The following is a 12,786-nucleotide window of genomic DNA, read 5'->3' as shown; positions in this document are numbered from 1 at the left end:
TTAGCTGAACAATCGTTCATTTTGTGATGAAAGCATCACATTTGCTACACTCATGGCTGAATACGTGTTTTATGAATCTTGATATTGGGCCGCATGTGGTTACTGGTGCGGGATGCTTTGCCTTTCCCTGCAGCTGCTGTTTCATGTTTTCAGCACCACAGATATAATGTAGAGACATGTTAAAATGACAAACGCTTTATTACAGTCTAAAAGAAAAGAATATAAACTTTTTATAACATTTTATCAGGTCTCAATATTACCATTCACAGACTGCAGCCTCCTCTTTGGCTTGTAAACGTCTGCTGCTCCTTAAAAATAAAAAAGAAATAATAATTTCCCAGATTATATTGCTAGATTGATTATTTTCAGTATATTGAATATACAAAATAGATGAAACACTGACCTTTAACCTTAAGTTAATGAGAGATATGGTTAGCTCTCACACTCACAGAGGCAGGGGCCTGTGCACACAAGAGCAGCTTTCTTGCACCTGCAGAGCTTTTTGCAAATTCCACTATAGGGTAACTTGTAGGTTACTCTTTCTGGCACTAGTTCTCATTCATCATTCATTTATTCGAATAACAAATCCACAACCCACTAGGGGGCGCTTTAAGGTGGCCCAATATCCAGATGTGTTTGAAACATATTCACATCTTCCAAATGTTATGCTTTTATCAAAAAGTGAAAGATTGGTGTTAACTATTGAGCTAATCTGCCCACTTATAGGTAATGAAAACGACATTCTTTATTCTTAATTGAAGAAGTATGTTTTTCTCTTTTGTGACTATTATAAACGTAAACAATTTAGTTAGAATTAATTTCCTAAGTAGCATGTTTTAGTCTTTCACTATACTTTTCTTTTTTTCTTTTTTTGTGATCACAACTTTAACAGAATTAAATTGTCTTAATTGAAGTTTGGCCTTTGGCTGCATATTATTCCCATAGGTGTTTGTATACCTTTAGTTATTTTAACCTGCATAAATGTATAAAACTTAAATGTTGTTGTTGTTGTTTGTCTGGTCTATGTAATCTTATTCAGAATTATCCGAACTTTAATCATGTTTTAATATATAACTACTTATTTACTCAGTTATAAAGCAGTATCTTGTTTAGTATGTGTTGTAGCTGGTTTTAAAATAAGTATATAATTCAAAATAACAATGATTAAAGCATTAGGATGAAAGACATTTTAGGTGCTAGTTACCAATAGTTTCATGTCAAATATCCACAGAGTGGGTTAGCTCCTCATATAAAAGGCCTAAATGTATTCTTCCATACAGATATAGTATTCATTTTTTTACAATATGTGTGTTTATTCTCATGCAACTCTTCCCTAGAGTGTTAACAAAAACAACAGATCCCCAAAAATAACAGCAATACACACCAAAATATTGTTCATCTTTTCCATATGGCTTGTGTATTCATTATATCTGCAAGTGTCAGGGCGGTAAGCATTATAGCGATAATCGGTTCACTGTTGTTGGCACAGACAGTGAGCCGTGTGAGTCTGGTCTGTATCAGTGTCCTCTCAAATGTCCCTGCGTGGGAACTGGAAAAGAAATGCTGGTCTCTTGGCATCTGACCAAAATTTATTAAAGCATGCTGCTTCTATTTAGGATATGATGGGATATTCTCATAATAATAATAATGATAATAATATGACCCGGCCTCTTTTCCAGGTTTTGAAAAACAGGAACATACTGTATTTTGTAACAATATATGTGTGATGAATATATGCGGCATTGAATGGTGGAAAAACACAGCAATAGACAAACAAACAGAGACGCAAACATGATGGCAAAGACAGATGGCCACAGCAGAGGAGCACAAAGAGTTAAATATCATGGAAGCTACAGCCAATCAAGACAAACCCATGCTGATAGACAACAGCCCAAAGAACTGAAAAGGAGGAGATTCCTTCCCTAGTGCTCCCCTTCTCTCTCTCTCTCTCTCTCTCTCTCTCTCTCTCTCTCTCTCTCTCTCTCTCTCTCTCTCTCTCTCTCTCCCTCTCCCTCTCCCTCTCCCTTACCCTCTTCCTCTCCCTCTCTCTCTCTCTCTCTCTCTGACTTCTACATGCTCCCTCCAGCCTGATCAGTGATGTCCACTGAGGCTCAAGGAGAAGTCTGGAGAGCACAAAGACAGGTGGGACCCCAGATACGAACAGTCCTTAACTTTGGGATACGGGTTCCTGCAACTCAACCTGAGGAGGATAAGATGATCTGACGTTAAATAAACGTCTGTTTGAGTCGACATCATGTTGTCTGCACAGGGAACTTGTGCCGTGGCTCTTTTCCACAGTGTCATAATAGTGACTGCACTGGTAAGTGTACTCTACTTCTCCTTAGTGTATGGGGGATTGAGTTATTGATTGCTTAATTGATTGAATGGGTTACCTATTGCTTTCCTTTCATGGCTCTCATGGGTTTGTTTTCGTTTATCTACGCAATTATAGGGGATCTTACTTGATTGGAATGATGATTAAAAAAAAATCTCTAATTTCTCTCTTTTTTCACACGTTAGCATGATATCTTACACTATTACGTGATGCTGAGTCAGGAAGAATACTCCCATACTGCTGCACTTTGGGCCAAATATAGAAAACATCATGTATCTGTGACTCCCTTTGATTGTTTGAATTTTGGACAGAGATTTATGTCGTGCTCCAGGTAAATGTGCCAGCCATTCACCAGCAAGCCTGACCGTAGATAGATGAATGGCTCTTTTTTAGGAATAACTGTGTGTTCTTTGCAGCACAAAGCCCTCTTAAAAAGTAAAAAGTCATGATTAGTGATTGAAAAATAAATAAATGATTATATGATATTTTGCAACTATGGCTGAAAAATCTTATGTCCAAATAGGAAAATCACTTTGTAAAAAAAAAGTCGGGAACACACACAAAATAACCCTCAATCTCCCCTTTAACCTTTCACCCACTGACGCATGACCCTCTCACGGCTCACACTGACTGCCGTCGCCTCTGAGCCCCATCTCTTCATCTTGCCCCGGGTCGATCCTGAGTGTCCACCTCAGACAGACTTACAACCTCCTGCTCAGTCGACCCGAAAATCACTTTACATGAAGCAGGGGACCAAGAGAGCCAATTTAATTATGACACAAAGGCAAGGAGATGTCTAAAGCAGATTGGTTTTTTTTACTAACCCTCCCTGTCCGTCAGCAGAACACCCTCCTGTGTAAAGAAGAAAAGTTAATGACTTCTCCGTATTGACTTGCACGTATTGAACTATGAGGATGTTGTGTTGGGGCACAGACTATGTTTGACATCAAACTTGAATATCTAAATTTGAATAATCAACGTGTTTTAAATGCGAGTGCCAACACAGCCGGTGCGTCCACAGTCCAAATACAACAACAACGAGTGGTTTGAGCTGCTCAATACAACTGTATTGACTTTGGCTTAAGAGTCCCCTGCCAAAACAAATCACTGTAGGGAATGATAGCTGTTCAGCATTCTGAGTGAAACACTGTTCACCCATTGGCAGTTTATTTTAATGGCTTACGCCAAGAATGTGAGTTATGACAAATCCATCGATGTGGACGGTTCCTGTTGAGCTTTAGTCTGTTTAACAACGGTGAGAAGAGAAGTCTTTAGCTGTGCCCGGAAGACGGCTGAGAAAAGCAGTGGTGGAAGAAGTACCCAGATCCTTTACTTAAGTGCAAGTAGCAATACAACAATCTAAGTAAAACAACCACATTTAAAATCCTATGTCAGTATTAGTACTTAAAGTATCAAAAGTAGAGTTGCACATTCAAATTGGCCCCTGTATCATATATTAGAATTAAGAGATTGTTGATACTGATCCACATTTAAAATTTTTCTCAAGTTCTTTATCTGTCTTTCTTTGTATCTTTCCGCCTAATCGCTCAAACAAGTCTCATGTGAGTTCTCTGGTTGCTAGTTTCGCGACTCTGTTGTGAAATTTACCCGGGCACATAAAGCTGCTTGTGTAGATCAGCTCTCACCAGCATGGCTGAGGCCCTGAGGGCGAGACCCCCATGCGGCCAGCGGCCTGGCGTAAAAAAGGGAGTTTGTCGAGGGATCATGACATATCGCACCCTCACACAACTATTTCACAACACCTGGAGGCAGCACATCAGTAGGGTTTGTGGTTGACAGATCACCCTAGATGGAAAGAGACTTCAGGGGATACAGGACACGTTTTAAAGACCCCCTTCAATCAAAAAGTTTTTAACCTTCAAATATCACATCCCTCAGGAACCAATCCTGAGGACTTGTGGCTCGGGCGTAAATATGGCAGCAGTGTTTTTTACTCTTTTGTAGGAAAACCATGTTAAACAAATTTTAATCGTAAGTTTAAAACATGTCTTACCCATGTCATTGAGTACTGTAGAGGATAAATACATGCAGGAATGATAGCTGCTCAGATGAACTGAAGTGGCTTTGGAGGCTCGGACCACCAATGGATCTTATACTGCATTTCTTGCACACTTGTCTTAACAATTTGTCGCCTCTCTCGTATCTGCCTTCTGCAGATAGACTCTGATGATGTCATCACGCGGGATGAGCAGATCTACGTTCTGATTGGTGCTCACGCCAAGTGTGAGAGGAACATCCAGGCACAAATGTCCCTGGTTCAAGGTTCGTGTGCTGTTTTTGACCATTTTGCTCTTTAAACGTAGACACAGGACAGTGCTCAGTTTTATGTTGTTGTTTAAAACTCTCTGCAAGGGAAATGTTAGTTAACCCCTGAAAGTGTACAATAAAAACTGTAGATATTTTTACTTCTTTTCCTTTAATTGGTTCCATGAGTACAGTCAATCATATTTAAACCTTCACAAGTCAACATTGTTGAATATGTCAACCGGAGAGAATATTTTTTCTCCCTGTTCAAAATATAAAAAAATCCCTTCCTATTAGGGAAGTAGGGTCCTTTAACAAACATATCCAGTGTTAGTATAAAACACCGTAGTCAGTGAGTACATGTCCAAATGTATCACCAGAAACAGTATTTATTACATCAAGTATTTATTTAGGATCAGATATAATAGATAACACCCATCCAATATCCTGCTGAGGAGTATCTCTATCATTACTGAGTAGAATTTAGGTGCAGACAAAAGCAGGGCATCTTTCATTCACATTATGACGCAGAAGCTGATGATGAATTGCTTCACTGATCTATTCAGAATATAATTATATAAGATGGAGCCCCCAGTCTGAAGAGAGGTACAGTGAACAGCAGATCCTCACTGACACTCCTATCCACATATTTCATACACAATAATCTAATATAATGCTGTATGAAAAAGACAAGATCATATATATGATAGGAAACCTTCCAACCTGTGATGCAGGTTCCATTTTCTTAAAGTACAACCATTAAAAACGGACTTTGATTAATTCATTTCATTAAGGCTTCAGAGGAGGAAACTATAGTAAAGTACTGTACTTAAGTAGACTTTTGAGGTATATTCAAGTTTTCATCCAAAACATATCATATGATGCGTTATTACAGACTAAACTTAAAATTAAACGGTATCTGAAGTGATTCAATTAGGCTATAACTTGAGTAATAACATTAAAATGCTTCTTCTATATGGAATAATGATAGAGGTCAATATGCATGAGTGCTTCGACAGTTGATATTTTATTTTGCTGCTTATTATTACATAAGAAGAAGAAGAATTCCTTTTATTTATCCCGCAAGGGAAATTCAATTTTTTCACTCTGTTATTATTATTATACAGGTTACACACACACACATGCCCGAAATACACACATGCACAAACAGGACCTTTATACATGCAATTAACTGAGAGATGTCAGAGCGAGGGGGCTGCCAATGGCTCAGTGCCCCGGCAGTTGGGGGTTCGGTGCCTTGCTCAATAGTACCTCGGCAGTGCCCAGGAGATGAACTGGCACCTCTCCAGCCACCAGTCCACGCTCCATTCATGGTCCAAGCCGAGTCACCTATGGACCGAGCTACTGCCGCCCATAAGTGAACACATGAATGCAGGACTTATTGAGACGTAATAATTGAACCCCTGGTATCACCATGCAACTGTATTTGGGGGAAAAAATAACAAAAGTATAATGCTAAATATAAAAAAAACCAATTGAGACGTTCTTACTTTTGACAGTCTTGCGTCTTTCCCATGAGAAATGCCAATGCTGTAGCAACTGTCCTACGCAGTGCCCATAAGTCTGTAGGAAAGCTCGAACTTAAGCTCATTATTTCTCATTATTTGTGAAGTGGGTGAATGCATCCCAGAGTGGGACGGGATCATCTGCTGGCCACGAAGCAGAGCAGGTCAGCCGGTGTCGGTTCTGTGCCCAGAGTACATCTACGACTTCAACCACAGAGGTAAAAGAGATCAAGAGACACTAACATGCAGAATTCAAACAGCAGCGTTGTCCTGATGTGTGGTCTAGGGTATGTGGATTAAAGATTACTCTTTTGTATCACAGACTGTTGTGCTCATGTTGTGCCTGTGCCCCGCACTTCTGTGTGACCCAGGGCGAGCCTACCGCCAGTGTGACGTGTCAGGGAACTGGGAGCAGGTGCCCAGTATCAACCGCACATGGGCTAACTACACTGAGTGCACCACATACTTGACCTCAAACCACAGGAGCCAAGAGGAAGTACGTTCATATGTGTTTGTCTTGATGCATATACGGACTGTGTGTATAGATTTTGCCGTATAAGGTATGTTTACTTACTGATATGGTAATATATGACATATATGTCCCTACAGGTTGTTATACATGTTACATATAAGGCGATATACTTGTATCACATACATAGATCCTCTGGATAAATGAAGACATAGATTTATAACATACCTGTAAATAGTAAAATTTGTACATATATTGAAAATATCTATATGATAAATTTTTATATGGTATTATTAGTTGCAACAATATATATTTATTACATATATGCAAGTTTATGAAAACAACATGTATACAAAAAAGCTGTATGACTATATATGTTTTGCTGATTAATTTTTTAACCTGCATGTGCATTTTTTATGTTCACATACTGTATATAATATAATCATCATCATATATTGATGGGTTTTTGGGATATATATTCACACAGCATAGACAGCACCTGCACAGCTCAGTAGGTGAGACCAGTGACTTTCCTGCTGTAGATAAGTGTTCAAATCCCAGTTGGAACCAACCAATAATATGAAGAAATCACTAATAAGTTGCATATACGCAGCAATGGATTTTCATAAATTAAATGTATATGTGTAATTCAATTCAAAAAACTTTATTTGTCCCCGGGGGGCAATTCAGGGCACACAGAGCAGCAAATAACGACAGTGCAACTATACAAAAACATTTTAACCTAACAACAAGAATAAAGTGTAAATTATTATTAATTATAATAAGTGCGGTATGTTACAGATTTACACAAATATATGTTATATGTATGTATAAGTAATTGACATATATGGCAATAAATGCATTATACACACTGTACATAAACATATATTATATGTATGGCATAGACATATAAGGCAATAGATGAAATTGTTCCATTTTTGAATAGGTTTCATATATAGCTTATACATACAGGGTGTCCCAAAAAAATGTATGCACACTTTAGCAGCTGATAACTCAATTTTTATACATCCATATATACAGTATATATTCTTTTTATGGGGATACCTGAAACAGTCACTGAATCGAGAGCAGCCATTGAACGTGAATACCAAGGGAATGGTTTTGTGATGTATGCGACTCCATTGCTTCACTTTGTCAGCAACGTCTGGACCAGAACGGACGTCAGTTTAAGAACAGGCAGCGACAAAACGAAAAAAGATGTTTTTAAATTCTATCACATTTTAAAAACTAAATTACTTTTAGTAAACACCTACTTAACAATTATTTAAAGTGTGTATACATTTTTTGGGACACCCTGCATATAAACATATAGGTTGACTTCCAATGAATATATTTCATATATGCAAATTCAATATATTTACATATATTACATTGGCCCACACATACTCTAAGTATGTTTTTGTTTTGTTTCAGAAGGTGTTTGAAAGATTGCACCTCATGTACACTGTTGGCTACTCCGTCTCTCTATCATCACTGTTGGTGGCCGTCTCCATCCTCTGCTATTTCAAGTGAGAAACTCAAAAAAATTCACTGTCAGTTGTCTCCATCTTCAATAATGTACGACTCAAAGTATTTTTCACATTTTCTTCCAGGCGTCTTCACTGCACACGCAATTACATCCACACTCACCTCTTCACCTCCTTCATATGTCGAGCTGTCAGCATTTTCGTGAAGGATGCTGTGCTCTACTCCATATCGGAAGACAGAGAGCCTGAGTTCACTGCACAGAAGCCCCATATGGTAAACAATACGTTTTTGATATTGTTGCTGTCAGCACAGCAATGCTGATGCACATTAAGATGTAATACCAGCTAATGCTCTTTTATGTGAAAATGCAAGTGTACATCTAATAAGTGATTAGTTTGAGTCGGATATTTTGGGAAATATCCTTAAAGCTTCCTTGTTGAGAGTTACATCAGGAAAATGATACCACTCACGTCTGTACAGTAAAGCCTGAGTCAGCAGCCTGTTAGCTTAGCTTAGCATAAAGACTGGAAACAGAGGGAAACTGCTTGCCTTGCTCTGTTCAAAAGTAACAGGCAAAAGGTTTAATTAACACATTAGGCTGCTTAAAGTGTAAGTCCGGCGCAAAATCCTCCCATGGTCTTTTTGCACTTACATACATCAAAAAAGCCATAGAGACAGTTTTTTTTCGTGTATGAACTATTAATGGAGAAATCCGGGAGAGTCGCTAACAGCCAGATGTGGCTAACAACTCATTAGCTCGGGGCATTACAGTAAAGGCATTAAAACGTCTTTTTTAACCACTAATACTGCTCAGAATAACACCAAACCTCTCCTGTAGCATGATAAGAGTCCTTACACATAAAACGAAGCACCAATGGGCTCCTTCCTTTTGGATTGACTTTGGTAATCGACTTGAATGGACTTTACTACGAGAGGGGTTGGTACCAGGGCCAGTTTGCATGTCTCTTTTAATAAACTCCAGGTTCACTAACTACATGATTTTGCGCGGGAATAACCCTTTACGTTGCTCTGCTGTTTAATCCTCACAAAACAAAAGTGTGAAGATGACAGGAAACAGTTACTTCCTGTAGTCTGTGCTGGTTGCCAGGCAACTGCACCTGCCCCTGGAAAACAGCAAATTATCACACAAGCTAGCCATAACATGCTAACTGTTGAGCTTTAGAGATGCTTGTTGGTGGAGTTTGTTGTTGTTTTGTTGTTGGACAGAGACTGCTAGCTGTTTCCCCCGTTTCCAGTCTTTTTGCTAAGCTAAGCTAACCAGCTGCTGGCGGAGGCTTCATTTTTAAGTCACACGCTTGAGAATTGTATCAATCTTCTCAAACTCTTGACAAGAAAGCGAATAAGCATATTTCCCCAAATGTCAGGCTATTCCTATAAGAAAATAAACTAAACACAACTATATATTGTAGCAGGGTTTTTTTTACACAGAGCTACTCTTCAGCATCTTACAGCCTATTTGTGCTATGTGCTATGTGCTGCTTTGTGTCCTCAGGCTGGCTGTAAAGTTGCTGTTACTCTCTTCCTTTATTTCCTGGCAACCAATCATTACTGGATCCTGGTGGAGGGGTTGTACCTACATAGTCTCATCTTCATGGCCTTCCTCTCTGACAAGAACTACCTATGGGCGCTCACCATCATCGGCTGGGGTAAGCTGCATTGGACCATATACTTTAAGTCACAGTTAACTCTAGGATATAGAGTTAACTGTGACTTAATTTCCCTATTTTATCCCTCCACTCATTACAGGAGTTCCAGCTGTGTTTGTGTCTGTTTGGGTCAGTGCTCGGGCATCTCTGGCAGACACACAGTGAGTCAGATGATGCATTCATCTGTTTAATATTTACGTACACATATGTATCACAAATGCTAACTTTAACTCTTCTGTCTCTGCTTTCAGGTGTTGGGACATCAGTGCAGGAAACCTGAAGTGGATCTATCAAGTTCCCATTCTGGCAGCCATTGTTGTAAGAAAAATATACATTTTAATACTATAAAAGGATATTTTCATTTGGGTTGAATATAACATTGGCCTTATTGTGCACCTCTGCTCCTGCAGGTGAACTTTCTCCTCTTTGTCAACATAATACGTGTACTTGCCTCTAAACTATGGGAAACAAACACTGGTAAATTGGACCCTCGACAGCAATATCGGTAGTATTTCTTTACCTCTTTGTGTAAATTTCCCCTAAAAAATAGTTTCTACAAATGTTAAATCACTACATGGATGTTGATGCTCTTTATCTTCAGGAAGCTGCTCAAGTCCACATTAGTCCTCATGCCCTTGTTTGGAGTTCACTACATGGTGTTCATGGCTCTGCCCTACACTGAGGTCACCGGGCTGCTGTGGCAGGTGCAAATGCATTATGAGATGTTCTTCAATTCATCACAGGTCAGAAAGCACATTAATAAACTCTCCAAGCAACACTGTGATGTACTGTGAGCGTTAACTCAAACTACTATTACTAATAACTTCTATGATGAAGGTGGAAAAAAAAGTGGAACATTCGGGAAAATTGTTTCAGGGTTCTACACAAAGACAGTTTTTTTCTGAACACATTTAAATGTTTTTTTTTCTTTTTTTAAGATGAAAATATTCCCAGAATTAATCCTTCTAACATATCGAATCTAACTAAAACAGGAGGGGTCGCTGTCTTTCTGTCCGTCTGTATGTCCTTCGATTTTCTTGACAACCACTCATCCGATCGACTTCACACTCGGTCGGTGTAATGCTGACGACTACAGGAAACGCAGTGTCGAGTGTGAAGTGGTTTGGATGAGCTGTTCTTGAGAAATCTTCAAGCAGCCATACTGGGGGCAAAGCGATCTGCCTGTTTCGAACATGCATGTTTTGAACGGACACTGCACTAGTTTAAACAAATATGTGTCATCAGAATATTTTATATACCTGGTGTATGGTTCAACATTTTGGGAAAATCACTTATTCATTTACTTGCAGAGAAAATAAGATCAATACCACTCTTATGTCTGCATACGTAATATGAAGCTACAGCCAACAGCTGGTTAGCTTATAGCTAAGCATAACGATTGAGTTGTGTTGTTTTTACACTTTTTTTTTTTACAGATGAATGAAGATTTCCCCTCTGTTCCTAGCATTGCTAATGCTAAGCTAAGTCAACCTTCTGCTGACTGTAGCTTCATATTTGGTGTGCAGACATGCTAGTGGTATCGATCAAAAAAGCAAATGTGTATCGTGAAAAATGTGGAAATAGTGTCTTGATAATAATATAGATTGTTTTCAGTATTTGGACGCAATACATTTAGAAAAATGTGATGTACTTCTTTTTTAACAAAGTCCTAATTTCATCTTTCCAGGGCTTTTTCGTGGCATTTATCTACTGTTTCTGCAACGGGGAGGTAACAGAGCCATCATTTAGTTTTGATGCATGAACTCAAAAAGACAAACATAACTTCCTGTTTGGTGCCCTCTTCTTGTTCTCAGGTGCAGGCGGAGGTAAAGAAGGCATGGTTAAGACGCAGCCTCGCACTGGACCTCAAACAGAAAGCCAGGATGACCAGCAGCGGCGGGGGAGGTAGCTGTTACTACGGCGGCATGATGTCACACACCACCACCCACAGCGTCAGCTTGTCTGCTGCCAATCCCAGAGCTCTTTCCTTCCCCGGTGGTGTGGTGGGCTCAGGTGGAGCTGCCGGTGGAGCATCAGGGGTCAGGCTGCCACGCCACGGCTCTCTCCACCCTCAAACCAGTCTGCCTGGGTACATGCCCGGTGATACTGAAACCTCCAGCCCTCGACAGGAGCTGGCTGTGCGGAAGCCAGGGGGCACAGAGTCTGGAGTTTTTGCGAGGCATGCCAGAGCCAGCAAGGGGAATCATGACACCAAAAGTCATGTAACATCTCCAGCGCAAACCCCTGGAGCAGAAGATCAAGACCACTGCTTATCTCTGAAAGAGCTGGAGACCATCTTGTGATTGTGTAGATAAACTGACAGATGAGCACAGGTCAGGTATCTAACTCACGGCGGACTGAGGCAGATGACAGGGAAGGATTTATTTTTTACTTCACCTGAGTTGAATCTGGACAAACTCTTTGTTGATTTGCAAGACCGAGGACCTTCTTCCGAGGTCAAAGAGTCTCAACGTTTACGCCAACATGGATGAGGAGTCCTTAAAGTGCTGACATCCACAATTACATGACAGTTTGCTGTGGAAGATCTTGTGATGTGATCAAATACTCCAGAACAGCTACTGAGAAGAGCTTGTGTTAACAAAAGTTGTGCGGTTCTGTTGATTTGTTTTTTTTAGCCGGTGGAATCACAGAAAATATGAGGGAACACATTTTACGTTTTACAAAATGACACTGAAGGTCTTTACACCTTAAGACCCACCAAATCAGGATTGTATGAATTGTCGCTCGTAAGTGATGGATTTCTTGTGAATTTATTTAATTTCCTTGTTCACAGAGAGGACAGTCCGCGTATAAGAGAAATATCTATATGCTTTCAATTTATGTGAAAGAAATGTGAGCAGGTTATTTAAGACAGACAATATATGAAGATTTGATGCTGCAGAGACTTTAGAAAAGACAAGACAGACCTGGATGTTTACACACCGACTCCCTCTTTACCGTTCAGCAGTCAGTGAGTCCAGACAGCATGTCTAGACAGGTGTCTCTTTTTGATGTTGTCCATGTTGTCTCCTTATG

General features: G+C 39.6%; 1 protein-coding gene across 1 annotated transcript; it reads left to right on the top strand.

Moving 5' to 3' along the window:
- Positions 1–2,254: 2,254 nt before the first annotated feature.
- On the top strand, positions 2,255–12,053 carry pth3r (parathyroid hormone 3 receptor; the record flags this gene model as incomplete). The annotated part of the gene is made up of 13 exons (XM_083932255.1): positions 2,255–2,320; positions 4,513–4,618; positions 6,234–6,344; positions 6,498–6,622; positions 8,030–8,124; positions 8,209–8,356; positions 9,597–9,750; positions 9,851–9,911; positions 10,002–10,068; positions 10,161–10,255; positions 10,352–10,493; positions 11,438–11,479; positions 11,565–12,053. The coding sequence occupies 13 exons, from the start codon at positions 2,255–2,257 to the stop codon at positions 12,051–12,053; spliced, it is 1,701 nt and encodes a 566-aa protein (XP_083788381.1).
- Between the last annotated feature and the right edge of the window lie 733 nt (positions 12,054–12,786).

This window comes from Echiichthys vipera (genome assembly GCF_963691815.1).
Source record: "Echiichthys vipera genome assembly, chromosome: 18".
NCBI lineage: Eukaryota > Metazoa > Chordata > Actinopteri > Perciformes > Trachinidae > Echiichthys > Echiichthys vipera.
The sequence above is the reverse complement of the archived record's forward strand: the minus strand, read 5'-3'. Positions and strand labels throughout refer to the sequence as shown.